At 46.3% G+C, this 27,268-nt stretch overlaps 12 protein-coding genes across 12 annotated transcripts; 5 read left to right on the top strand and 7 right to left on the bottom strand.

The window, feature by feature from the left end:
* Nucleotides 1-526: 526 nt before the first annotated feature.
* DFJ58DRAFT_868295 (uncharacterized protein) lies at nt 527-1,085 on the bottom strand (the record flags this gene model as incomplete). The annotated part of the gene is made up of 4 exons (XM_041394230.1): nt 527-565; nt 618-788; nt 840-1,001; nt 1,050-1,085. 4 exons carry the CDS (start codon nt 1,083-1,085, stop codon nt 527-529), a joined length of 408 nt encoding a protein of 135 aa, XP_041236416.1.
* A 273-nt stretch (nt 1,086-1,358) lies between these two features.
* Nucleotides 1,359-2,343, bottom strand: DFJ58DRAFT_735604 (uncharacterized protein; the record flags this gene model as incomplete). Its single annotated transcript, XM_041386665.1, has 8 exons — nt 1,359-1,402; nt 1,453-1,522; nt 1,596-1,658; nt 1,712-1,756; nt 1,811-1,876; nt 1,925-2,025; nt 2,075-2,164; nt 2,226-2,343. 8 exons carry the CDS (start codon nt 2,341-2,343, stop codon nt 1,359-1,361), a joined length of 597 nt encoding a protein of 198 aa, XP_041236417.1.
* Nucleotides 2,344-2,563: 220 nt separating this feature from the next.
* On the top strand, nt 2,564-3,140 carry DFJ58DRAFT_868309 (uncharacterized protein; the record flags this gene model as incomplete). The annotated part of the gene is made up of 1 exon (XM_041394231.1): nt 2,564-3,140. The coding sequence occupies exon 1, from the start codon at nt 2,664-2,666 to the stop codon at nt 3,138-3,140; it is 477 nt and encodes a 158-aa protein (XP_041236418.1). The 5' UTR covers nt 2,564-2,663.
* An 859-nt stretch (nt 3,141-3,999) lies between these two features.
* DFJ58DRAFT_719290 (uncharacterized protein) lies at nt 4,000-5,204 on the bottom strand (the record flags this gene model as incomplete). The annotated part of the gene is made up of 8 exons (XM_041384596.1): nt 4,000-4,123; nt 4,179-4,324; nt 4,377-4,411; nt 4,448-4,505; nt 4,569-4,695; nt 4,744-4,937; nt 4,994-5,102; nt 5,161-5,204. 8 exons carry the CDS (start codon nt 5,202-5,204, stop codon nt 4,000-4,002), a joined length of 837 nt encoding a protein of 278 aa, XP_041236419.1.
* A 1,070-nt stretch (nt 5,205-6,274) lies between these two features.
* On the bottom strand, nt 6,275-6,517 carry DFJ58DRAFT_614094 (uncharacterized protein; the record flags this gene model as incomplete). The annotated part of the gene is made up of 2 exons (XM_041380932.1): nt 6,275-6,343; nt 6,392-6,517. Coding segments are annotated over 2 exons (195 nt in total), but the record flags the coding sequence as incomplete, so codon positions are not given.
* A 1,192-nt stretch (nt 6,518-7,709) lies between these two features.
* On the bottom strand, nt 7,710-9,727 carry DFJ58DRAFT_735607 (uncharacterized protein; the record flags this gene model as incomplete). Its single annotated transcript, XM_041386666.1, has 9 exons — nt 7,710-7,773; nt 7,826-7,902; nt 7,954-8,013; nt 8,065-8,172; nt 8,799-9,197; nt 9,251-9,334; nt 9,395-9,430; nt 9,481-9,579; nt 9,629-9,727. 9 exons carry the CDS (start codon nt 9,725-9,727, stop codon nt 7,710-7,712), a joined length of 1,026 nt encoding a protein of 341 aa, XP_041236421.1.
* A 2,090-nt stretch (nt 9,728-11,817) lies between these two features.
* Nucleotides 11,818-12,697, bottom strand: DFJ58DRAFT_847452 (uncharacterized protein; the record flags this gene model as incomplete). The annotated part of the gene is made up of 5 exons (XM_041393457.1): nt 11,818-12,059; nt 12,104-12,181; nt 12,254-12,313; nt 12,379-12,590; nt 12,651-12,697. The coding sequence occupies 5 exons, from the start codon at nt 12,695-12,697 to the stop codon at nt 11,818-11,820; spliced, it is 639 nt and encodes a 212-aa protein (XP_041236422.1).
* A 676-nt stretch (nt 12,698-13,373) lies between these two features.
* DFJ58DRAFT_735609 (uncharacterized protein) lies at nt 13,374-14,342 on the top strand (the record flags this gene model as incomplete). The annotated part of the gene is made up of 2 exons (XM_041386667.1): nt 13,374-13,574; nt 13,635-14,342. 2 exons carry the CDS (start codon nt 13,374-13,376, stop codon nt 14,340-14,342), a joined length of 909 nt encoding a protein of 302 aa, XP_041236423.1.
* Nucleotides 14,343-15,104: 762 nt separating this feature from the next.
* On the top strand, nt 15,105-15,470 carry DFJ58DRAFT_670446 (uncharacterized protein; the record flags this gene model as incomplete). Its single annotated transcript, XM_041382864.1, has 2 exons — nt 15,105-15,263; nt 15,318-15,470. Coding segments are annotated over 2 exons (312 nt in total), but the record flags the coding sequence as incomplete, so codon positions are not given.
* Nucleotides 15,471-16,952: 1,482 nt separating this feature from the next.
* DFJ58DRAFT_670434 (uncharacterized protein) lies at nt 16,953-17,535 on the bottom strand (the record flags this gene model as incomplete). The annotated part of the gene is made up of 2 exons (XM_041382863.1): nt 16,953-17,438; nt 17,494-17,535. The coding sequence occupies 2 exons, from the start codon at nt 17,533-17,535 to the stop codon at nt 16,953-16,955; spliced, it is 528 nt and encodes a 175-aa protein (XP_041236425.1).
* Nucleotides 17,536-19,905: 2,370 nt separating this feature from the next.
* DFJ58DRAFT_719291 (uncharacterized protein) lies at nt 19,906-20,367 on the top strand (the record flags this gene model as incomplete). Its single annotated transcript, XM_041384597.1, has 1 exon — nt 19,906-20,367. The coding sequence occupies one exon, from the start codon at nt 19,906-19,908 to the stop codon at nt 20,365-20,367; it is 462 nt and encodes a 153-aa protein (XP_041236426.1).
* A 1,128-nt stretch (nt 20,368-21,495) lies between these two features.
* Nucleotides 21,496-26,239, top strand: DFJ58DRAFT_868311 (acyl transferase domain-containing protein; the record flags this gene model as incomplete). Its single annotated transcript, XM_041394232.1, has 14 exons — nt 21,496-21,513; nt 21,564-21,612; nt 21,673-21,691; nt 21,871-21,967; nt 22,002-22,114; nt 22,439-22,573; nt 22,622-22,793; nt 23,792-23,965; nt 24,118-24,344; nt 24,522-24,615; nt 24,668-24,754; nt 24,817-24,870; nt 24,931-25,019; nt 25,045-26,239. 14 exons carry the CDS (start codon nt 21,496-21,498, stop codon nt 26,237-26,239), a joined length of 2,523 nt encoding a protein of 840 aa, XP_041236427.1.
* Nucleotides 26,240-27,268: the final 1,029 nt, after the last annotated feature.

Raw genomic sequence — 27,268 nt, forward strand, 5'->3', positions numbered from 1 at the left:
CTATCTATACATAATTACCTCACCCTTGGCCCACCCGTCTATCTAATATTACCCGACGTCGGCCCACCCATCTATGTAGAATTCCCCACGTCGGCCCACCCGTCTATCTAATATGACCCCACGTCGGCCCACCCGTCTATCTAATAAATATTTCATTCACCGCTCCCTCGGCCCATCCGTCTACAAAATAATACTAATACGTCGGCCCACACGTCTATATAATACTATTTGCTATACATCTCTCCTCAGGTCTATAATATATGTCAATCCTACTCTACATATTACCCACATGGGCCCACCCATCTCCATAATAATATTTCTCCCGGCCCATCCGCTATCGTCGATGATATATATAACATCAGCATAGATGGGCCCACCCGTCTCCATCGGAAATAATATGCCTCCGGCCCACCCGTCAACATCGGGAATATACATAACATCGGCCCATAATCCGCTGGCCCGTATTACACGGGATATTATGTAGGTCGGGTGACCCGTATAATACGGGATTTGTCACTGAAGGGGCTCATTCGCCGTCAGACCATTCATCAATGCAGCATTTAGCCTGCAGCTGACAATATCACCATCTGAAGCCAACAGACAATAGCATGACTTACTGCGGTGTACACCAAGGCCAGGGCTGGCATTGGAAACGGCGAAAAAAACTTCTTGAAAACGATTCCTTCATCCTTCTTGTTGCGGTACAAGAGTAAATTTGCCGCTTGCTGATTTAACCTCGACCGGAAGAGGCCACTGTGAGGGACATTGTTCTTTTTGTCCCCGAGGTCCTTCCAACCAAATATAAGTACAAAACATGACTCAAGATATCATTAACGCACCCGGTAACACAAGCCAAATTTATCCTTGAGCTGACGGGCACGTTTGCGATTCCTACACTTGATGGACTCCCGATTGGTGGACTCAAACCCATAGATATTCTCAACGAGCGGCCGAACCTTCGCTTTCACCTCACTGGTGAGATGCGATGTGCGCTGGGTAATCTTAAACAAGAAATTAGGCAGATGAATTAATAGAAATCGATCACGTACCATCTGTATGATCTTGCCATTGAATCCCATCTCCATCTCTAACAGCTACATGCCTCCTTCCAGGCCTCCTTCGCCCACACGACTTGAGTCATGCGATCCGGATAGGCATACTCGGATGCGAGCCGGGCACAAAAATGGCTGATCGCATACTTGATTAGTTGCTGCACACCGCTACTTTGTAATCATGGGCTGCTACCACGGCCCTTACTCTGACGAATCTTGCGTGGAAGTCGCTGTTCACCTTGCTGTGGGGAAGGCGAATCTTCAGACTCGCGCATCCGTTTATGACTCTGTGTGCTGTCACCCTCATCATCTGAGGGTGGCAGCCACAACACGCTTCAAGTGGTGCAAATCTACAAGATCAATCAGCTGCCATTCAAGTGTATGATACTGAACCACTCACCCTCATAGTTGTTACCCTCACCATGGTATGTCTCTCCACTGGTGAACACATCATCTTCGTCGTTGTCAAACTGCCCGCCATCGTCCATTTTGCTCGCCATTGGTCAAGTCTATGTCGTCACCTATGGACCCATTGGACTGCACCTGTCGAAGTTGGATGAGCTCGTTGGCACGTGCCACTGTCAGCTTCCGTGGCACAGGTTGGAGCTTCAACATAATGATCAGTGCCCTAAAATTGAGGCAAAGGCAATGAGACTTACACTGAGACCATTGGACCTCTGTTCACGATCGCCAAAACCAGACTCCTTAAAAACAAGGCATCAACGTCAAATATATGTTATAACATGCGGCTGACTCACCTTTGTAAGAGGGTCTTCCTGCCAGCCCCCAGACACAGACGTTCTGGACAGAGCTGGTGTATGTACCTGTGTGATGTGTTTTGGCCGTGGGGTGTACTTTTCTCATGGGGGGACCTTGCTGAACCAGGGACGCAGATCTAGTGGACTGTTGGATGGTACACTACCTCTGGACAGGGCGATAGCCTGCGTTGAAAACTGTGTGCCGTCATGTGTACCTGAAAATAGTTAGGTGGCAGGCAACCGATGCGACAGTCAACAACACACCTCTGTCCACAACGATTTTTACAGGTGGCCTTAATTTTTTCTTGACCACTTGGGTGCGGCATGCCTCACAGTGTTCTTGGTCCTCCTCGACTAGGTACAATATAACGATATAGTTAGTGATAGAATTGGTAGTACATAAGAAATGGCATACCTTGGTACAGAGCCTTCTCTGAAGGGCGGCGGTTGCGGCGTTGACGCTGAGAGGGAGCTGAATCAGTATTGTTGAGAATATTACTCAGTGCTTGGCGAGTAGGACCAGTGGAAGACATTCTGGATGTAGATTGAACGTGAGGATGAGACAATCTAAATTTTATGAGTATGAGGGGGCACAGCGCACCTTTTTTCTATCATCACATCCTTTATAATGACGCATCGCGTCTGCAGACCACGATCAACAATCAATGCGCAACAACACGCTCGCGTCAAGTCATGTGCAAACTGCAATCTTGAGGGATCGCACTGATCTTGAGGAAAAAGTTTTGATGTCCGATGGATGACAAGTCAGCCAGGTGAGACTCGATCGAACTGTCACTTATGGGTCGGCTTTTTTGGCTTGTGAACCTTGAACCTCCTGCTCGACCATACCATCATGCACCGCTGCAATTTTTGCCTCAAAGGCAACTTCCAGAGTGCAAGGGCCGTTAGCCTTCATATAAGCTGGACTGTAGCCTGTAAGCAACACATGGACCAGCTGCGCAACCATGAGCAAGCCACACAAGAGGCCACACCCAACAATAACCAACCTGAGGATGTCTACTTCGATGGAGACATACCTTGGGAGTTTGATGGCCAGGGGGATGTCATACTGGAAGGGCCACAAATACAGGAGCATTGTGGTGTCCAAGTCGAAGAAGTAGAAGATGAGGAAAGGATGTGGATGCGATTCATCCAGTCATACCCAGGGCAAGTAGCGCAAATGCTCGGCTGCGCAGAGAGTATGTTCCATGACATCAGAGCCCAACAAGAGGCTCAAGGTCTAGACCCATGGGCGCCATTTACGGACGCAGGGGAATGGGGACTTGTGAAATGGTTGGTACCCCCGTGTGGGCCAAAATGCAATAGATGAGTTCATGAAACTACCAATTGTAAGTCAGTAATTCAGCCCCGATTCACAACATACTCACCAATGCACCATCAGAAATCCAATGCTGAAATTTCATTGATATATAAACAATTATAGCATGTAAAATCGGTACAATAAGCGCAATGATGATAGGTCACTTTGTTAAGTCTTATATGGTAGGATAGACATGGCAGGACGCGCCAAATATACAAGGGTGAGATTTCACTTATCAAGGTTCCATCAAATATATATATATATTGCCATTGCCTTGCAATCCCGGTACATTCATGGACTGTAGTCTCTTTGATTATAATGTATGCTTGTCCTGACAGAACTCTCAAAATATCATGATGATGATGGGGATTGTAGGGAAGTGTCTGCATGGCAAGGAAGTTAAGCAGTATATTTGTGACATTCCATCAACTCTAGTATCTGAGCATACAATGGGTGCTTGTGTTTATGTAACATACAAAATTACACCAAAGAGACGAGTGTCACAAACCTATGTCCAATTGGCATCATTCTTAAAAGTATTTCCCACAAATGCACTTCTTGCACTTGTGACCAATAAAATCATGCGTGACACATTTGGAGCAAGAATCTCAAAATGACATACACTATAACTGTAGTGTCAGGCAGCCAACACAGTTCATAGTTTACCGAGATGATATCGTTACATCGAAACTATCTGGATTGGCATCACCAGTAAAATCATAGAGATCTGAGTGGATGTTATGATCAGGTTTCAGTCTGAAGACTCTGCACAATATCGGCATCAAAAGCTAGATAATGGTAACATGGATTGTCTTAGCTCTCGCCAGGTACAGTCAACTACTACAGATGCCAACTGTATGCTACACACTCAAGCTGCCACACCAGGGACTGAACCCGACTCTTTCATTCTTGCCCGCCTTTCTCGAATCCTTGCCAGCGCACTATTCTTAACAAGTGGACATTGAGCAGTCGAATACGAAGGAAAAATTTGCCTATAAAATGTGAGGATCAGCAGGACGAATGTATTACTTCCAAGCCACCAATCACCTATTCCACCAGACGACGAGGTCGTCCACCTCTTGTTTCTCATCTGGGTCTTTGAAAATATCTAAGATGGAGTTGTAGAACCGTTCAGAGTCAGTGACTGTGTCTGTACGTGAGAACACAGGGGATGAGGTAAGGGCGAATTGGACCTGGAAGGAATGTTCAATCAGAGAAAAGTAAGGATCCGAAAGATAGACTCACCTGCATTGCAATATATGTGATGGACGGCAGAGTAACTCTTGTCATTCCGTGAATTCAGGCATTGCCTGAACGAGTTGCCCTTGGTTCTCTATCCACAGAACTGGGGGACGTGAAAACGTGTTTATATGCCTAAGAATCTTGTTGAGTACAAAGAAATTTAGAAGCGACGCGGAGCTTATATCATATGCAGACTAGCAGGGCGCTTCGAAATAAGCCATTCCACGGATCCTCCAAGTCATAATGGTAGTCGGCATATAAGAACAATGACCATTGGTCTCCAGTCACAATCATTTCACCACTTTGTAGCTTGGTTTTCGTCCTGGACCCCATCAGTCTTTATGCCATAGACAAGAGGCATATCACTTACTCTAGGTTGGACCAGTCAAGGCCAGCAGGACAGAGCAACGCGCCTGTCCGTTCATGATGAAAACCGCGGTCAATTTTCACGTTGCGAGTAAGAGGAGGAACAAGGCTCTGTCCCTTTGGGGTGATCCAGTCGAGCACACTGCCCTTGAGACTTTTGGTGTCGTCACCTCTTGCTCCAGATGCACCTTTGGTGAGCTGATGATATGTGGGATAAGTCATTAACTCGGGGACATATAAACTATGACACTTGCTAACTCTGCAATGAGGTCAACCTCATCATCTCCACCTTGCATCAACTGCTCTTCCAGGCCTGCTACAGACTTGAGGAGCTCTTGAAAAATACGGTGCTCGCGCCGTTCCCTGAGAAAATACACATGATTAGACGCACTGCACATAGTGCTGTAGGAAAATAAAATACTCTGCGGTGAAGTTTTCATCTGGAGTCCCTGCCAATTCTCCCATCCAGTAAAATTCCATTGGTGAGAAGGGCTTGGAAGTTGCACAGAGCATGGATCATTCGCCTGAAATGATGTCCGTAGTGTACCAACGGATCAGTTGCGCTCCTGTATTACAATCCCAGAGCATCAGTAGCAATCGCCTGCTGCAAGTATAAAATCACTCACGGCCTTTTCCTGGGACCGAGTTGAAGGGCATCAACCTGTTTGCGATGTTGGCCGCAAGATTGCTCTTCCTCGGACATGACAAGTGGAATGCGAGAGGCAAGATGAGAATCAGCTCTGAATCTCATGGCCCCGGTGATGTTTAAAGTCAAATACCATTCGGCTACAGTAGTATTTGGCGCAGTTTGAGGGGGCGACTCAAATCTGTTTTAGTAATAGTGGTCAATGAAATAACGACTTACCACAGCCTTAAGCGGCCAAGCGAGCGCTCTCATTGGTGGAGAGGACTCGCATGGAGATTTAGTTTAGCTGTGTGCTTGGCCGTATACGTACTCCGCTGGATGGGTGCTGCCAAATATCCCTTGGACTCAGCAAGAAGTCCAAACTCGGATTTGTGGTAATCTCAATTCTACTAAGTGCGAGCAGGGCTGGAAATTTGAAGCAGCCCAGGGAAAATGGACAGTACAGACTAAGCAGTGATATGAGATCAGGATCAGGACGCTGAATAGAGGGAGGATCAATACCAGCTTACCTCGTTGATCAACTGTTCCTCCGAGTCTGATTTGCCAGTGAGCATTTCCCATCCTTCAAGCAAAATGCCGCAGCTACGTGATCTCCATTAACTGTGTCCGACGATAACGACCACCAAGCCTTCATCTTGCTTCTCGCCTTTTCTGATGCAGCTGGTATAGTCCCTGGTACTTGTTGTTGGACTATTCTCCGAAAGTGGAGACGTGAGGAGCGCGTGTCCGTGGAGGATGCGCACCAGCAGAAATTGCGCCTTCTGAAGAACGAAGGCAATCCTGCCTTCACCACTGCTTCAGATATTGAGTCTACTTCATTTTCTGGTGAGGACCTTGAAGCTGGTCTGGGTGGACATGAACAAACCAAGACCCACCTGTCTGAGAGTCCGCTGATGACAAGTGCTGGGTATTTGGAATTCAAGGAACCTTGAGTAGTTGCAATGATGGAGTATGTTGACTATGAAGGGTTAATTTCTACAAATGTAAAAGTTACTTGTTCGCTCACAGTAATCATGAAATCTCCAGCAGCCCCATGTAATGCCCCCTGAGATACCCATTTTGTCGGTATCTGGTCATTTATTGGTGACGAGAGCTTGTTGCTGAATGCAGACTCAGCTGATAGTGTCTGAATGAGGTATGAGAGCGCTCTGAAAAGGCCATCTTGCTCTAAAAATTCATTGAAATATATACCTGCTCAAGAGATAGCTAAAGAAGATGTACACGGCTTATCTTTGATCTCGAGTGAACAGCACAGAAGATATGCAAGGACATCGACTCCTTTATCTGAGTCCAGTAGGTAAGCATGGAATTTCTTAGAGAATGGATCAGACGTCAGATCGGCACTACTGAATAGACAATCTACTTACCTTGCTGAACTCGATGATCTCGCAGAAGAGTGGGGAGAACATAAAAGATATGCGTACTAGTCTCAGGCAGTCCCGGTAGCCGTCAGTTTCAGCTATGTGCTGCAGTTGACAACTTTGTCATTAGTCAAAGTCCAGATGGAAGCAGGCATCACAAACTCACCCTCGTTCTACACAGCTCAGATATTCCTTGGGGGCGACTGCAAAACGCCACCAGTGGTGGCGGCTTTGCCTCATTGCTCAATCATAATCGAAAAGGTGCTGTTAGCGTCTATGGAAGTTTGGCAAACATTGTCGTGTAGAAATCGTCAGCATGATATGCACAAGGTGCGAAGTCAAAGTAAGACTGCCTTGAGAGTGCCCTGTTACTGGTAGGATCAGTGACTTCAAGTTGTACTGTTGACGGTGGACCGCGGCAGTGCATGCTTCCGAACTCCCACAGTTTCAGATAGGCTCGGTGACAAAGTGTAGTGCTGACTCAGCAATCTGAGTTTGAAACCATGAGTTCTGTCAGGACCCGGCGTGCACTACTTATGCTTCTAATAGTATGACCTCAACGTAAACTTTCATTAACTTGCAATTGAATCTCATTCGTTGACAAATGATATGACAGGATATGACTTACATGCACTCTCAGACTAACCAAAGAGAGGGATTCCGTTTCATTATCCTCGATATCCAGCACCACTACATACCAGAAGTCTTCTCCTAAAAAGGGTGCATCTTTAATGAGAGTTATTGCACATGCTTGATATATGTAATGAATGTGAACTGGATAACACAGCCGTTGACAGTAGATATTCCACTCCAGACACTGGCGACATGTTAGTAGCCCCTCGTACCTTCCTGAAAACAATTGTTTACACCGTGACTCTGTGCTTACAGTACGTACAAAGAGAGTCTATGAATTGTAGTGGCGCCGTGACGTATTCTTCGTCTTTGATGCTCCAGAACATTCAGTCATTCCAGCTCTGGACAACCCGGCGGGCCTTTTAGGCTGTTTGCTAACGTCAGCGCGTTTCGGCTACAATGCACACATGAGACAGTGGGGGAAGACTTGAAACAAGTTTACTCACAGGTCAGTCAACCAGCCACCTGTTCCATCACGAGTAGTGATCCAAGAATTTAATTTGATTGCGCCCTTACTGGTGCCCTGGCGGGCCATCCTGAGCATATGTAACTGGCGGACTGCCTCGTCACGCACTTCCACGGTGTGTAAATTGCCAGGGTTGGTGACAAGGTGACGCCTGAACATCACAATGTACTGTAGACAGGGGTGAGTGTTAAATACCAAGTTGTCGACAACAGTACATACCATAGCACATACAGTCGATAGGAGTTGTTCTGGAATTTCATTGTAGTCGTCAAAGAACAGATCCAGCATGGAAATGTTACTACCATCGACAACTGGTCGCAATAGTTGCTGTGCAACCGATATCAATATTGTCGACCTACAATAAGCATTCTGAAACACTGAATATCAGTTGCATAGTCAGAAAATGTTCATAAAAAGATGATGATACCCCAATGTCATCACAGGTAAAGTCAATCGACGTCACAACACTTCTGTAGGACGTCAACCCAGTAAGCTCATTGATGTAACCTGGAATCCTTTGGGAGGATTTGCTCAGAAGATCGTAACCTCCAATGGAAGCTCTATCCAATTTGTCGATGTAGGCAGCTGAGCTGGCTTTCAAACTCTTGATGAATGCACATCGCTCGCTTATTACCTGTAGGTATGCTCAGAGCTATGACTACTAGAATAGAACCAGTACAGACCAATCCGATAGCGTCGAATATATTCAAGTCCTTTCATTGGCCGGTTTGACTGCATTGAAGCCCTGATATAACATGAGCGACTCGACTCGGAGGTAGAGGAGCTTATTCATGTTGGTGCCTACCTTTCTCCAGTGCTTGACCGCAACTCTTCGAAATGGTAACCAACTCTTCTACCACTCGAAGACATCAGTCCTTGTAAGATTGGCTTGTCTCCAAGCCGAACATATTCAAGTAATGTTTGCACCAAGTCCTGGCATCTTGGAGGCACACCCACGTTGCAACGAAGTGCTTCTCCAGATATTCCTGGGTGTACTTGATGCTGATGTGGAACTGTTGGGGGTCACACGAGATATAGCGCCCCTCAACAACATTTGGCATTGTGATGAACATCAGCAGTGGAATGAGAGTGGTGAGCAGGAGTGCGGGCCCATCATATGTATGTGGTGCAACTGCAGGGGGTTTGGACGCTGGTAGCGTTTCCGGAGCTAGTGAGAGTTGCCCGAAGCCTATACTAGTGGGATGGGCAAGGGGAGGCGCTTCAAACACAGTTGTGTTATTGCCCATCCATATCCCTTCACTTAGTGAACTGATGGCTGACATGAAGTCTTCATCACCAGGATCAGCGCTGTAACTCAAGGGGATCATTGTGTCTTGTGGATTGACGACCTTCTAGTATCAAAAGAATCAATTGTTGCATTCGTTGCAATATTAGATGTAGGTACCTGTATGGCTGGCAGTGTGGCGAATTCTTCATCTGTATACATACACATCTTTTTCCATCCGTTTGGGATGATGAATCCCATTTGCTGCCAGGGAAACACAAGCAGTGGGTTAGCGGTTCAATCACCCTTGATAGAAACACTTACCTGACATTGCAAGCTCATCAGTATTCTGTGAAGGGTCTTAACAGGAATTTTCGAGTAGACTGGGATATGAATACCATGACATATACTGGATGGAAAACAGTCTCCAAGCCCGAAGTCTGTATGATATCTTCCTTTATATAAGCTACTTTGAAGAACGAGTTCTTGACATTGTCAAAGTCGAATTGCTAAAATAGCATCAGTTCGACCGAGAATACTATAAAAATGAGAACACACTGGATAGCCAACCCACTCTATAATATCTGAGACGTAGCTGTTTGAATTCGAAGGGGGTGTGTAGATGTAGCCAACTTTAGGACGAGGCTCGGAGGACATGATGAGTTACTCAGACGGTGAGATGGGTTGTTGTACTACATATTCAGTCAGCTTTCTTGAAGTCGGTACTTGCGTCAAAAAAAGGTCCATGAGTCAGACATGTGTATGATCAAGGAGCCAAGATTCCTTGACAAGGGCTCACAAAATTGAATAGCGTTGGCCAGGTTGTGCACCCATTTTGACCAAAGTTGCGGGCTTATTTAATTATGTGTTGGGAGTGATTACTAATTTGGATTCCTGGCTCGAGATCATTGTACAAATATGAATACTTGTTAGGAGGAGTTCAACATTTGACAAATGATGGTCGGCAGGAGACTTGGTTCTTTACTATCAGTTATCGCAAGTCTGGATTATCGCTGGCACCTATTACCTCAATAGCCTTCAATAACACCTTCGGACAGTCACACCCATGTTCAATGGGGTAGTGACATCATGTCATGTTCGCTGTCCGCCTAAAGCAAACTCCAGCGGCCGCTCAACAGCCGCGGTGTTTGATGCTTATCAGTCAATATGTCAGTATCATTTCTCCACCAATTTTGACCATTCAACTTCACAGTATGTATAGAATATTATATTGAGGCAGAGTTGTGCAACACTTTAAATACAAAGTGTCGGAAGCGGTGGTCAATTTAACCCTTTACGTATAACTATAAACTTACATGTCCATGCTCGGCAGCTTGCGGTGATTTGCAGATTTGGCAGTAGATCTGAGTCTTGATCATGGGGCTTGGCCTGGATTACCAATTTAGATTTGTAGCTGAAATTTGGAGAGATACGGTGATCGTACTGTACAAATATGAATAGATGGTCAGCGCTAGCACATCATGACTCTGTTCACTGTTTTGCGGGCTTATTTAATTTATACTTGGAAGTTGGGGGACATTACTAACTTGGATTTGCGGTTCGAATTGCGAACCAACTACCTGGAGACCAGCAATCTAAATGTACGGATATGAATACTGGTCACAAAGTGTCATGGATAGCAGTTCGTTTATGATTGGATTCAAGACTTCCATGTGACTAGTAATTCTACAACAGACAACGTGGACAACAGGCATTGCAGAGGGTAGGTGTACAGTGTGTGAGCCTTCGGGATAACCCGTGAATTTTGCTCAAGTATTTCAAGCCAATCAAAGAGAATTGGGCAGTAAACAAGAAACGAGAACTTCAAGTTCCCAGTGACAATATGTCCTCCACACTTATGCAGCCTACTCTTATACCAACCTCCCCCGCTTGCCTTGAACGTCGTCAAAGCTCACATACTGTTTTGCCGAATCTCATGGGTAATTCCCAAACAACCAACCTCTTGAATTGTGCTGCCTGGCGCAGCAACGTGCCACAATCATGTCCTCGCAATGCATACCCCTCTCCACCTATCTCCCACGAAGCCGTGCAAGAACCACAAACTGTGTGTGTTGTTATTACTAGATACTAAGTAGCATGACCAATGACAATCAACTAGATGGAGTCCTTATGCCTTCCCCCATACTGGGAGACACATCACGATAGTGATCTCACCATTGCTCTCATAAGTGCTCAACGCTTAGAACGTCGGGCAGAGTGTCGACTTATCCGGAGACGCCTGAAGCGCGTCATGATTGAAAATCAACTCTACAGTCATATGGAACAACAAATGAGTCACAAACTTCGTAAAGCTGACACTGGCATTGGTATCTCCCGAGGTGCACTGCGCATGGCTGGCTGTGCACCTGCAGGCATGATATTTTAGGATGCAGATAGCGATGTATCGAGTGTAGTGCCTGATTCAGACATAGATGTATCTTCTTGACAGGACGGTGTCCCATCAGTTGCTGGTCAGGGCGCGTACTATAACTTTTTCGCATTGACATGGTGTACGTTTGTTCTCCTTTTTGTACCTTAGCCTTTCCTGCCCCCATCTTGAAGTACTCAGTTTTTTGATATATATATAATGTATATATGTCATTATTCATTGCGGAGCCACAATCTGATTGTTAGTATGTGCTATGTTTGTGAACGAGAATTGCGACAACTGATAGTATGTCACATATGACCGGTATGACCATTGATCGATTGATTAGGTGTGCACATGTAAACGAAATATTGTGTTACTAATAGGCATCGCTTGTAGTCAGATCAATGATCTCCACATCCCCTTCCTTCTCTTGTCCTACGCAGTCATGGCGCTCAAACATGTGCCTCATCATGATGAGCTTGCAGCAATTGCACCTTGTAAGGAAACGACGGAATTCGTCTTGCGTGAGACCGGGTCGGGTGAAGGAATCTAGTTTCATAAGCCTCTCAAACATTGTGTGAGTGTCATTTCCTCGAGGCTGTCGCCTTTCGATAACATCTGCCAGTTTGATGTTTACAAACAAGCATCAATTCACTGCACACCGACTCGTCCTAGCTTGCTCGTATATGTACCATTCCCATCAACAAACACAATGTCTAGTGGCCTGGCTTCGTCAGGGCCTGCATTATGAAGAAGCACGTTAGCTCAATGGTGCTACTAATGGTTGACATCTTGACAGAGGTGTAGCTCACGTCGTCTTGGGTAACACTTGACAGGTAACCCGATTGAAACATGTAATTTCTCGATGAAAGCTGAATGAAATTATTCATCAGGCAATCTGAACAGGTCATGGCTGTCTAGCATGGGGGTGACTCACCAAAATAACCACACTTGCTCGATGCACAACAGGCAAGGTACTCTCCTGCATTTGGTCCCTGAGTTACCATCACTATTGCCACTTCATGGTGATTACCAGGATCATGTTCATCTAAGAGCAAGCATAGGCAGTGTGGTCCTCGGAATTGGTGAGATTTGCGATACACTACAAGGTCAGAAGGAACGACGCGCTCTCCATCGTCCTTAACTGGCCTGGATCCATGCAAAAAAGTGGGTAAGATGTCTAAGATATTCATAACTTGGCTAACGCACCAATACCACACACACAGTGTTTTTCCGGTCTCATCCAGTTCGAGCATGGCATTCTTCTGGTTGCTGACTAGAGCTGCAAGCTTCATTCGCCGATGCTCTCACTTAAGTTCATCAGCTGCAATACTGGCGTGTACACGATCAGGAGCCATAGTATGCCGGAAGGTCCAACTTGTACAACTGCTCTGAGTCTCACTGTCCTCAGGGCTTTTATACTATTTCATGTGTTTACCTACTGCCAGTGCGTAGTTGGTCCTGTTTTACGGAACTCTGGGTCTATTTCCTAATTAAAATTTGTAGGCTGTTTACGTTCATGTTTCGAAGCTTTCCTGAACCCTAAGTGAGCGCTCTAGTTGGATTCACTTCCACAAATGTAAAACGACACAGCATGATTGGTTTTCTCAGGATACAAGCAGCCTGAGACCGCAAGGCGCCTTGTCAAACTATCCCATACCACTTCCAAGTGACCGTAGTGATACTGCTGCTGGCTTGACGTGCTTCACTGACTTACAATGAATGGCTCTTTCCATCCTCAGAAACCTCTTCTGCGACTCCGGAAGGATACTCAACTATCTGCCCTTGTGGATGAAGCTTTGCTCAGCTGAACACATATGCAAACCATCAAAGGACCTGCAAAAAAGGAAGAAACGTCTTTCCAGTGCACTAGCCAAGGTGAAAGAGGTGTGGACCACAAGAAAAAGGCCATGCCTTGAAGGCCGACGTAACATGACAGCCAAACTCATTTCCTCCTCAACATTTCACCAAGACGTGGCAATTTGGACATCACATGGGCCAGCAGGAGAAAGCGGGGCAAGCCCGGGGCTGGATCATGGGTTTGCCAGCTCAGAATTCAGCTCTGATGAGACTACTGTCGGCAGCATAGAGCGTAATCCAGGATCCGGACCAGGCACTGGAAATGAAAATGATGTGAGTGTTATAGGGTTGTTAAAAGTCCTGCTTTTCACCGAGATTGAAACGGTCTGTTAGGATGGGTGCAGTCCTGCAGAATCTTCGCATGTCATTGATGACGGACGGTCGCTGGCTGAGCGTCGCCCAAGACGCCTTGATCGTCGTCTGCCTGTGCGGTTTCGAGATATTCTTCCTCAACCCCCACCCCCGCCCATGGCCGAGGTGGCAGATCCCCTGCCCACTTCAGATGCAAGTACACTGCTGTCCCGCAGACTTCACTTCTTCCGCACATTTCCTAACGTATTTGGACTTTTGTGTCAGTACTACAGCAATCGCCTGCCAACGCACAACCCAGAAGAGGTTATAACTCTGAAGAACCTCACTCTGACACATTTAGACCTAGAATGTCTCGATCTTAGTATGCCCACTCCTATAATGCAGCATGACAGCTTGGAGGCCCCAGACACCTTCTATCCGTACCCAAATAAGTCCTCATTTCTCCTTGGTGATTGGTATTGGAACGGGGGTATCCAGAAGTCGCAAAAGAGCTTCATGGAACTCTTACGGATTATCGGCGATCCTGAGTTTCAGCCCAAAGATATCTGTACCATGCGCTGGAACTTTATCAACTGTCAGCTTGGATCTACTGTGGAAGATGCAGAGGGGCGCACACTCTTTGAAGGTGCTGGATGGAAGAAGAACCCAATCAAGATTACAATACCTGTTCACAATCGTGCGGATGGCTCAGGCATTCACGATTACCTCACCACAGAATTTTATCATTGATCGCTGGTATCCGTCATCAAGGAAAAGCTTGGAAATGAAAAGCATGACCGACTCTTCCACTACCAGCCCTACAAATTACTTTGGAATAACGGACAGTCTGAGACACCCATTCGTGTTCATGGTGAACTCTATACTTCTGATGCCTTCATCCAGGCACACCATGAACTTCAGGAGTCGCCACCAGAGCCTGGGTGTACCCTAGAGCATGTGATTGTCACCCTCATGTTTTGGTCCGACTCAACCCACCTAGCTTCCTTTGGCAATTCAAAACTCTGGCCCTGCTATATGTTTTTTGGGAACGAGTCGAAGTACAGAAGGTGCAAGCCTTCTTGCCGTCTATGTAGCCATGTCGCCTACTTCAACCATGTAGGTGTCCATACCCTCTTTAGTTACTTTCGTACTCAAGCCCACGCCATCTTCTAGCTTCCAGATAGTTTTAAAGATTTTGCTATAAAGCACTTTGGCGGTAAAGGCCCCAGTGCTGACTTTATGGCACACTGCCATAGGGAACTTTATCACGCACAGTGGAAGATTCTACTGGATAGCAAGTTTGTTGAAGCGTGCAAACACGGAATTGTGGTACGCTGTTGTGATGGAATCGAGTGTCGCTTTTACCCTCGGATATTTACATATTCTGCTGACTACCCAGAAAAGTGAGTCAAATTTCATACCTAGAGAGCCGATGAACTAAATGTGTTGCTCATTCCATTGTCAGGGTGTTAATAGCTACCATATGCAATCTGGGTGGGTGCCTGTGCCCTAGATGCCTCATCCCAAAATCCCGCATTCTTGCGCGTAGATGACCATGCTAGGCAAAGTAAAATCGCCACCTCCCGCTCACTTATTTATGACGGTGGCTATGGCGTTCGCAGCAACCCCGTTGAAAGCCTACTGAAAGAGCACTCGTTGGTGCCCACCTCTGTGAGTTTGAATCAATGCTAAACTCTTGTATGAATGTTGACCGCTGCCTTTTAGAATGCATTTTCAGAGAGGCTGGGATGCATTGGATTCAATTTGTTTGCTATGCTCATCATAGACCTCCTGCATGAGTTTGAGCTTGGGGTCTGGAAAGCCCTGTTTATCCACCTGATACGTACAGTGGCTCAAAAAACTGTCCGCATGTTTTGACATTTTTCACTATCTATGATATTGTGTGAGAATGAACAAATTCCTCAAGGACATACTTATACCACATTGTAGTATGGCTTCAGGGCTTTTATTTGAGCCCTACACCGTGGGAATCGGCGGAGATATGGTGGAGATATAAGGCTTATAAAATGATGACTCATGTGGACAGTTTTTTGAGTGTATATTAAAACTATATAAATCATTATTTATGACACCATAAAAATCATGCCACTATTATATAAATTATAAAGTGGTGTCATTATGTTATTTTATGACTATATCTAACTATATAAACCAGAATATCTCATGTATCATAGTCATAATCACCGTGAAAGCCATCTCCTCTGCTCAAAGAGATAATATCCTCTCTCTGTCTTATGCTGGCCTCTCTGCTTGCCAAATTTTCTCTAGAACTGGAATATGCAAGTCCACTGTGGCCAAGTTCATCAAAGAAAGCCACCCAGACAAGGAAAACTCTTGTGGAGGACGTCCATCCAAGCTTACCTCTACTGACAAAAGGGCTATTATCCAACATATCACTACAGGAAAGGCTGATAATGCTGTCCAAGCCACCCATTATATCAATTCCACCATCACTACCCCCTGTCTCTTCACAAACTGTGAGGAATGTTCTCAAGGCAGCTCATCTCAAGGCAGTAACAAAGAAGAAAAAGCCTCTTCTCTCCATCAAACATAGGCAGAGAAGACTAGCCTTTGCCTTAGCTCATCAACACTGGACTGTAGAGGACTGGAAGCATGTTATATGGTCAGATGAGACCAAAATCAATAGGATTGGGTCAGATGGGAAGGTGTATGTATGGAAAAAGAAGGGAGATGGCCTAACAGACAGAGAGGTTAATGGGACTGTCAAGTTTGGAGGAGGTTCTTTAATGGTATGGGGCTGTATGGGATGGAATGGTGTGGGAATGCTTGCTGAGGTTGAGGGGAAGATGAATGCTGAGCAGTATGTGGACATTTTAAATGACCACTTGCTGCCTAGCTTGGCAGAATCAGGGATTGATGAAGAAGATATCATTTTCCAACAGGATAATGATCCCAAGCACACATCCAGAAGAGCTAGGGAATGGTTTGAAGAACATAACATCAATGTTCTTGACTGGCCAGCACAGTCTCCTGATGTCAATGTCATTGAACATCTCTGGGGAACACTCAAGAAAAAGCTTCAAGCCTATGAAAACCCCCCTAAAGGAGTATGGGAGCTTTGGGAGAGAGTAGCAGTGGAATGGGGGAAGATCACAGCTGAGGATTGCCAGAAATTAATTGAGAGTATGCCTAGAAGGATAGAGGCAGTAATTAAAGCCAAGGGAGGTCATACAAAATACTAGAATACCTGGTTATTACTGTAAAATACTTGAGTCAAAAAACTGTCCGCATGAGTCACCATTTTGTGAGCCTTGTATCTCCACCATATCTCCACCGATTCCCACGGTGTAGGGCTCAAATGAAAGCCCTGAAGCCATACTACAATGTGGTATAAGCATGTTTTTGAGGCATTTGTTTGTTCTCACACAATATTATAGATAGTGAAAAATGCCAAAACATACGGACGGTTTTTTTGAGCCACGTACATATAGCAGTGGAACAATCACCCAGGGCGTGGAGCTTGTAGGTTTGTAGATTAAATGTCTTTGGTCGCTGAACTGTCTGAGGCGTTGACTTGACCGCCACTGCCTCTCCGCTGCCAACTAGGTTCCTTAACTTCTGGCGCTGGCGACGCTCTGCTTCCCGCTTTAGTTCGTGAGTCTTGAAAGCCGAGCAGGTAATTTTCTGGAAATGGCGAAACTGCTTTCCCAGGGTAGCGGTTGCAACGTCAAGGAGTTTAAGCGTCTCATCGGTATGCATGCGCAGTTTTGCCAGGGCATGCCAGCTTGCGCACGTACTAAGCAGAGTTAAGACGTTTCTGTTGTGTGGCTCTGGCAGGAGGCCGTCAAATACCGGGATGGCACACTGATTGAAGGCATATGCATCATGGAGAGCCATTAAAAAGAAAGTTGAACCTTACCTGAAGAATGTCATCAAAGTCACGAGCAGCCATCTTCTTCATTTCAGATGTATTTGAAGCAAACTTTCGAATGGTATCACGTCCAAAGGTGGGCATGAGTCTGTAGCTTAAGTACTCTGTTGTTCAGAGTAGACACAGGCTCATTGAACAAAACCTACTGACGGTCAAGCTCATGAACCAGTCCATCACTCTTGCCAGCAGCGCTGAGGATACAGTGGCTCAAAAAACCGTCCGTATGTTTTGGCATTTTTCACTATCTATAATATTGTGTGAGAACAAACAAATGCCTCAAAAACATGCTTATACCACATTGTAGTATGGCTTCAGGGCTTTCATTTGAGCCCTACACCGTGGGAATCGGTGGAGATATGGTGGAGATACAAGGCTCACAAAATGGTGACTCATGCGGACAGTTTTTTGACTCAAGTATTTTACAGTAATAACCAGGTATTCTAGTATTTTGTATGACCTCCCTTGGCTTTAATTACTGCCTCTATCCTTCTAGGCATACTCTCAATTAATTTCTGGCAATCCTCAGCTGTGATCTTCCCCCATTCCACTGCTACTCTCTCCCAAAGCTCCCATACTCCTTTAGGGGGGTTTTCATAGGCTTGAAGCTTTTTCTTGAGTGTTCCCCAGAGATGTTCAATGACATTGACATCAGGAGACTGTGCTGGCCAGTCAAGAACATTGATGTTATGTTCTTCAAACCATTCCCTAGCTCTTCTGGATGTGTGCTTGGGATCATTATCCTGTTGGAAAATGATATCTTCTTCATCAATCCCTGATTCTGCCAAGCTAGGCAGCAAGTGGTCATTTAAAATGTCCACATACTGCTCAGCATTCATCTTCCCCTCAACCTCAGCAAGCATTCCCACACCATTCCATCCCATACAGCCCCATACCATTAAAGAACCTCCTCCAAACTTGACAGTCCCATTAACCTCTCTGTCTGTTAGGCCATCTCCCTTCTTTTTCCATACATACACCTTCCCATCTGACCCAATCCTATTGATTTTGGTCTCATCTGACCATATAACATGCTTCCAGTCCTCTACAGTCCAGTGTTGATGAGCTAAGGCAAAGGCTAGTCTTCTCTGCCTATGTTTGATGGAGAGAAGAGGCTTTTTCTTCTTTGTTACTGCCTTGAGATGAGCTGCCTTGAGAACATTCCTCACAGTTTGTGAAGAGACAGGGGTAGTGATGGTGGAATTGATATAATGGGTGGCTTGGACAGCATTATCAGCCTTTCCTGTAGTGATATGTTGGATAATAGCCCTTTTGTCAGTAGAGGTAAGCTTGGATGGACGTCCTCCACAAGAGTTTTCCTTGTCTGGGTGGCTTTCTTTGATGAACTTGGCCACAGTGGACTTGCATATTCCAGTTCTAGAGAAAATTTGGCAAGCAGAGAGGCCAGCATAAGACAGAGAGAGGATATTATCTCTTTGAGCAGAGGAGATGGCTTTCATGGTGATTATGATTATGATACATGAGATATTCTGGTTTATATAGTTAGATATAGTCATAAAATAACATAATGACACCACTTTATAATTTATATAATAGTGGCATGATTTTTATGGTGTCATAAATAATGATTTATATAGTTTTAATATACACTCAAAAAACTGTCCACATGAGTCATCATTTTATAAGCCTTATATCTCCACCATATCTCCGCCGATTCCCACGGTGTAGGGCTCAAATAAAAGCCCTGAAGCCATACTACAATGTGGTATAAGTATGTCCTTGAGGAATTTGTTCATTCTCACACAATATCATAGATAGTGAAAAATGTCAAAACATGCGGACAGTTTTTTGAGCCACTGTAACTTTGGCACGACTGACTCATACAGCACTGAGCTGGTGAGTGAAAACATCAGCCTATTATATCCTCCACCAATTTCTCGTGCAATGATAGGGAGAGCTAGAACACCGCACCTCAAAGGCAAGGTATCGTCGAACGGACCGAAAAGAATTTGTGGAACAGATAACGAGGATCGAGTGACGCGAAGCTCACATACTCAGCATCTGTGACAAGCAGCTACCACAGGGTGTGATGGTGGAGGAGGAGGAAGAAGAAGTTGCCACCTCACCTGAGGCTCATTTCCATGTTGGAAAATATCAGAATTATCCCGAGAACATCCCACTGTTCCTCCAAAGGCACGTGGGGGATCCTGCTGTCAAAGTGAGCGCTGCATAGTAATTATGTCAACTTGAATGCAAGGCGGTGCTAATTCTGAGTGACAGGACTTTTTACCTAAGCTTCAGTGCTTTCTCCTCCCTAAGATCAAGGAGGTCTTAACCAGGGAGGGCGCCCTGCATACTGACGCTTCTGCCAGTGCTACGGTCCCAGGAGCTACCCCAGTATGCTCAGACTGGGAAGGACGTGTTTTTATCAAGGCCGATTGCATGTATAGGCACAACTTGATGCAGCTTAACTACACCATGCATGACGTCCACCGAGTGCAGGACGTCATAAATCCATCGACTTCTCATTGCAACGTCATGCTCTTGGGCCAAGCTGGGGAGGATTCAACCGCCCATGAAGGTCACCCTTACCTTTATGCTCGCGTACTTGGCATCTATCATGTCAACACCACTTATGTTGGCCCCGGCATGGTTGGTTACCACTCACATCAAATCGACTTCTTGTGGGTGAGATGGTACCAATACCTTGACATCGGATGCCCCAGTAGGCAAGCGCCTTTAGATCGTGTCTACTTCTCGCCTACCGCAGAGCCAGACTCATTTGGGTTTGTTGACCCTGATGATGTCCTTAGGTGCTGCCACATCATTCCATGCTTTTCTCAAGGCTTGCAGCACTTGGACGGTAGGGGCATCTCACACTGTGCTCAGGATAAGTTGGACTAGAAGTCCTATTACATTAACCGGTGTGTCCAACATCGCTACTAACGGAGCTCCCCTGACTTGATGGCTTAGTTTTGTAGACCAGGATGCCTTTATGCGGTATCAATGGGGGTTGGGAGTTAGGCACACCTATGCTCATGCCACCATGTGGTGTCAAGAAGATGAACCAACAGTTATGCAGGACTTTGAGGACCTTGAAGAAGGGGGTTATGGCTCAGGTTGTGGCGCGTCCAACTCAGGCAGTGACTCAGAGTCGGAAGAGTCAGACTCTGACTGGGGCTCTGCTTCAGATGGAGGTTGTGATAGCGATAGCGACTGGTCCCTTGACTATGAGAATTAGGTTGGTTGATGCAGATAGGTGCCTCTGGTACAATGGCACAAGGTTTTGTCTTTCAAATTTCAACGCTTGGTTCCATGCTCCTGGTTCTCGTCATGACTCGGTTGGGCATTTACATAATGTGCGCTAGTTGAAATAAGATCCTTCTGTTAATCTTTATTATTATACAGTCTGAACGACGGTAGACACATAAGTTGTACTACATACGATTGAGTACCACCGTCATGACCGGCACCTGCTAAACTTCATTCACCCTGCCACACCACTCCAAGATTGACCAGCCTAGCTACACCACTTGAGTATATGCCAGGCTGGTCACGGGCCTATTATCAACCAACTTTCAGCTGCCAAGGTTCCCAAGTTGTGACATAGTAATAGTAGGATGGTCATCATGAGGTTTCGGAAAACCGGAAGAATCCACTTGCACTAATAATACGTAACGCTTATCGATGACTCAGATCGAACTTTGACGTTGCAGTAGTGCTCACTGGCAGGCTAGCACTGCACCGCCAGCAGTAGCACTGCATAGTGACAACCACCAGTCTTTGTGCAAGATCACAGACTGGCGCTGTCTCTGGTACAGAGGTACATTGTTCAAGTTGGTTGCTCCAAATTCAAACAGCCATACCTTATCATGACCTGTCCAACAGATCCATTAAGAGTCATCAATCATGATGGGTATTAGGGTACAAGAAATGTCGAACTTGAAAAACTCTCGCCACATAAGTGCTGACTTTAAGAAAGCTGACTGAAAATGCAGTACAACAGCCGATTTTACCTTCTGAATACTCATCATGTCCTCTTGTCCCAAAGTTGGCTAGCATCTACACACCTTTAACAATTCGACTTTGACAATGTTAAGACTCGTTCTTCAAAGTGGCATACCTTCAACTCGGTCCCAGGCAAAGGCCGTGAGTGATTTTATACTTGCAGCAGGCGATAGCTACTGATGCTCTGGGATTGTAATACAGGAGTGCAACTGATCCGTAGGTACACTACAGATGTCATGTCGGGCGAACGATCCATGCTCTGTGCACCTTCCAAGCCCTTCTCACCAATGAGATTTTATGGATGAGGGAATTGGCACTCCTGACGAAAACTTCACCACAGAGTATTTTATTTTCCTGCAGCGCTATGTGCACTGCGTCTAATCCTGTGTATTTTCTCAGGGAACGGCTCCTCAAGTCTGTAGCAGGCCTGGAAGAGTGGTTGATGCAAGGTGGAGATGATGAGGTTGACCTCATTGCAGAGTTAGCAAGTGTCATGGTTTATACGTCCTACTTATCCCACATATCATCAGCTCACCAAAGGCACATCTGGAGCAAGAGGTGACGACACCAAAAGTCTCAAGGGCAGTGTGCTCAACTGGATCACCCCAAAGGGACACAGAATACTGATGAGCTTGCGATGTTGGTAAGTGTTTCCATCAAGGGTGATTAAACTGCTAATTCACTGCTTATGTTACCCTGGATTGCATACTCCATCAACAGCGAGGAGTTCCTGAAGTTCCATGCTGAGCAGGAGTAGTTTGCTGCTCGGCATGTCGAGCTTTATATGTGTTACCTAAACGAGGACTCTTGTGCTGGGAGATCACGTTTGACAAGGAGAAAGCAAACTCCGTTCAATTGCAAGCTCGCCTAGATTCTGTTATGGAGCATGGTGATGCATACATTGGCGATATTCAACTTGCTTTTGACCCGCTTAAGGCTTCCCCCTTTCCGAACTTTTCACTTATAGGCAGTACATCATCAACTGTTGCGGCGCTAGCAAGGGTGATACTTATGTTCTTACCAAGCAATTTGGCCAACATCTCATCGACAATGCGAAGGAAGTGATTGGTCGTCCTCCGGTGTACAATGACCGTGTCGTTGCGTAAGTGAAGTTTCCAGGATACATGATCAGCGATCTGATTTCTTCTAGATATGATGTCTCCTTTGTCGGCATGATCTTGCCTGGTGATGAGCTGAAGGTCAACATCCGCCATGTCGGCATGCGCGATGGCAACATGGTCGTCAAGGTCGAAATGTTGAACCAGCGCGAAGAGAATATCCTCGAGGGAACTGCAGAGGTTGCGCAGGCTACCACCATCTACGTCTTCACTGGTGTGAAAGAGTAATAGCGACTAGGCTGGTTAGAAACTAGCGCTACTTATCCAAATAGGCGCGAGCGTAGTATTTGACCCAAGAGGACTGCTATTGAAGCAACTCCCTTCAAGTATGCAAGGGTAGCGATGATGCGAAGGGCTAATAACCTATAGCGACCTAAGACCAAAAACCAATGAGTAGTACTGTAGCGATCAGCGACTAGCGGCAAGTGAGTTCCGACAGAGAAACGTGCGTATAAGTGAGGAGCGCTATGAAAGTTGTCCTATGCGATAGCGCTATGCGACGTCCGACTAGCGACAGCGAGAAGAAATCAAAAAAGGGAAAGCGAGGAATAAGGTATGATAGTGCAAGTGGAATGCCCGATAGCGACTAGATTATAGCTCGACTACTGATAGCGATCCCGATGTTGCGAAAATTGAACTTATGAGGGAACTTTAGCGATGCGCACTCAAGGCAAGTCAAGCGACACGCGATCAGAGAGATTGGCAAGAGCAGAATTGATTGCACCAAAACTAGGATATAGCGACTAAAGTGACTCCGACACCAGCAAAGGTCCGGGGAAGGGAAGTACTGTACTGTATGTGCGACGGGTCATTTTATCATACTGTGTAAAAGTTTGGGAATGTGTAGGCGAGAATAGTAGCGATACTGGCGAGGGCACAATGTAGCGACAGGTAATAAGACATGCAGTGCAGCGGAACATGAGGATACATGTAATAAGACCTGCGACTGATGAGTAGCAACATTGAAGGGAAAAATAACGCACCAGCGGAGGTAGGTGGACATAGGCAGGACATGGGAGGACGGAATACCTAGGCATTGGGCCGGGCAGCGCGCTATGGGAGAAAAGTGGTTCCAAAGCAGATAGCTTGGGAGCTGAATAGCGCTGGTGACTAGCAGCTTTACTCCTTTCCTCAAGGTAAGGCAAATTGTGCCTATGACACTCATACGCGCCTAGCGCTGGTATGATTGTCACACCGGCCAGGGCTCACAGGAGCCTGGCATGGGAATGGATTTGTACAACAGCTCCTCCGCTGCTCGCGCAGTCTGGGAAGGAGTTGATGCACACTTGCTTGCCGTGTATGGCTTCTCCATCGTTGAGATCGTCAAGGACAACCCGAAGGAGAAAACCATCCACTTTGGTGGTATCAAGGGTCAGGTAATCCGCCAGAGGTACATGGACATGACCTACGACACCATGGACATGGCGTTGTTAAAACTTATCCCCTCTTCGTCGACATTGACATTCGTACCCCAAAATATACCTTCAGCCACCCCAGTGGTCTCCTTTTTGCTACTCAATTCACACAGATTGCGCTAGTCATGACTGAGAAAGCTGCATTCGAAGATATGTGCGCCAAGGGCTTCGTCCAGAAGAACTGCGCGTTTGCTGGACACTCGCTTGGTGAATACTCTGCTCTTGCCTCCATGGCTGATGTCCTCCATATATTCGCTCTTGTCGATGTCGTTTTCTATCGTAGGATCACGATGCAGCGGGTTATCGAGCGTGATGCTCACAACCGCTCTAACTATGCCATGTGTGCTGTCAACCCCAGCCGTATCTCAAAGACTTTTACTGATGCGGCACTTCGTGAGGTCGTCGACACCATTTCCACTCGTATGAGCACAGTTGCTTGAGATCGTCAACTACAATGTTGAGGTCAGTGTTTTCTCACTTTGAGCTCTTTCTCGTCGCTAACATGTATTTTGCACAGGGTCAACAATACATTTGTGCTGGAGCTTCTAGCTCTTCAAACGATGACCAATGTCTTGAACTACCTGAAAGTTCAGAAGAACGACATTCACAAGGTTTGTGCTTCATCTTATCGAAATAATTGCAATTTACTGTCAGTATCTACAGCTGACTGAGCAATTCACCTGTCGAGAAGGTCAAGGAGATGCTTGGGGACATTGTGATGGAGTGCTTCGAGTGCGCCAAAGAGCAGCAGTGAGCAGAGGGCTACATCAAGCTTGAGCATGGCTTTGCAACCATTCCTCTGCCTGGTATAGATGTGCCCTTCCACTCTTGTTACCTCTGGGCTGGTGTCATGCCCTCCCGTGCATGTAAGTCATGAACGTACATTACACCGACCCATCTAATCACTTTCTCCAGACCTCTCGAAGAAGATCAACCCGTCGCTTCTTAACCCTGACATGCTTATCGGAAAATACATCCCGAACTTGGTCGCCAAGCCATTCGATATCACGCGCGAGTACGCACAGCTCATCTATAACCAGACATCTTCCCCATCTCGACAAGGTTCTCAAGAGGTGGGATCAGGACGATTGGACATCCTCTGAGCAGCGTCAGAAACTTGCATACACTATTCTCGTCGAACTCCTCTCGTACCAGTTCGCATCTCCTGTCCATTGGATCGAAACCCAGGACTTATTGTTCACTCATTATCACTTCGACCGTTTCATTGAGCTTGGTCCTTCACCTACGCCTACTGGCATGGCCACCCGCACTCTCAAGGCCAAATATGAGGCGCAAGATGACACCGTGAGCCGCAAAATAATCATCCTTTGCCACGCCAAGAATGACCGTGAGATTTACTACCAGTTTGAAGATGAAGTTGTCGCGACTCCTGCTGCTGCTGAAGCTCCTGTAGAATCAACACCTGCCCTCGCAGCTCCTGCTGCTGCACCAACGCCTGTCGTAGCTTCACCTTTGGCTGGTCCCGCTGCCTCCATTGAGGATGCCCCCATCAAGGCCAACAATATCCTCATGTCCATCATTGCACAGAAGCTCAAGAAGAAGATTGAGGAGGTTTCTGTGAGCAAGACCATTAAAGATCTCATCAGCAGCAAGTCGACTCTTCAGAACGAGATTCTCGGTGATTTGCAACTTGAATTATCATCTGCACCTGAGAAGGGTGATGAGCTGCCTTTGGAAGAGCTCGGTTCTGCTCTCAGTGTCGGCCACTCCGGTGCTCTTGGCAAGTACACTTCGGGCTTGGTGTCCTGCTTGATCGGTGGCAAGATGCCTGGTGGCTTCACCTCATCTACCATCAATGCGCACTTGGCAAAGACTTGGGGACTGGGATCATCACGCGCTGACGGCGTCCTTCTACTCGGAACCACAATGGAACCTGCGAAATGTCTCTCTTTGGAGGCTGAGGGCAAGGCGTGGCTTGATACTGTTGTCACCATCCATGCTCAGCATTCTGGGATCTCTCTCTCCAGTGGAGGTGCTGGAGGTGCCGGCAGTAGTTCCGGAGGTGGTGCGACCATCAACAGCAAGGGGTTCCTGAAGTTCCGTGCTGAACAGGAGCAGTTTGCCACTCAGCACGTTGAGCTTGCTCAGTTGCAGAGGGAGATGCATGCTCTCGAGGCCGATGGTAGGGATGTACACGAGGAATACGTCTCATCCTGTGCTACCGATATCGAAAAGAAGCTCACGGCAAATCTCATCACCTGTCCGATGGATTGAAACCCAGGACTTGTTTTTCACTCAGTATCACTTCGAATGTTTCATCGAGCTTGGTCTTTCACCTACACTTATTCATGTGAACAACGGTCACCATCTACATTCGAACGGTCCCTCCTTAGATTCTAACTCGTGATCCCCAACAGCTTTTTGCTTCCCTGAGCTCTCGCCACGCATCCTCTAAATACTTCAGTGTTTCTTGCAGTTGTTGCTCCCTCCGCAATGCCATCAATGTGAGCCAACATTTGTCCACAATGGTAGTCTGAACAGGGATGGGTGGTACGATGGAGCGATTCTGGATGTGGTTCTGGGCCGTCTCCATCGCAGTATTCCACAAACCCTGCGTGATTTCGTTAATTCAACCTGTATAATACGAGATGATCACTTACTATTGCAGACTCGCTAATGATAAGTGGTCCCGGCACTTGAAACATTGCAGGTAGGACCTGATTTTGATGAGTTCGGTGGCCTCAGGTAAGTGAACATGAAACACTCACGAGATCAGCGTTGTAATTGTTGTCTGCCATGGTGTACTAGGTAGTAATGAAGAGGTTGTGGTTGTGGTATTGATCTGATAGATGTGGAATTCTGCTGGATGCATGAGAGCTGTATATTAAGTTCAGCTGTTATTTACGTAGGCAAAAAAATGCTGCAGCCTGGGATCGAACTCGAGGCTGCTACAAAGACATTCCCTAACTCAAACTCAACAAGGGCCACTGTGACCGATCGAGCTCTATCTCGATTTCTGGAGAATACAAGACGTTTTGGCCAGCAGTAGCAGATGCTGACTGGCTAGCAATAATGTCGACATGCATGGCAGCTTCTTGTCTTCATATGTGCAACCAGGTGAGCGCCCACTCACTCATCTTTCAACACCACAACCACCACATGAGCTTTCCATAGCAGAATAGCTTGAAACATCCATCTGTCTATCCCATCTTCATCTTGCTTCGCACTCTATCAATTGACAACTCGATCATTCCGCAACCCAAGTTCACAACTTACATGCTTTGGTTCAAATCACTGTACATT

Source organism: Suillus subalutaceus (assembly GCF_016647625.1).
Source record: "Suillus subalutaceus strain FC151 chromosome Unknown DFJ58scaffold_222, whole genome shotgun sequence".
In the NCBI taxonomy this organism is placed as follows: domain Eukaryota; kingdom Fungi; phylum Basidiomycota; class Agaricomycetes; order Boletales; family Suillaceae; genus Suillus; species Suillus subalutaceus.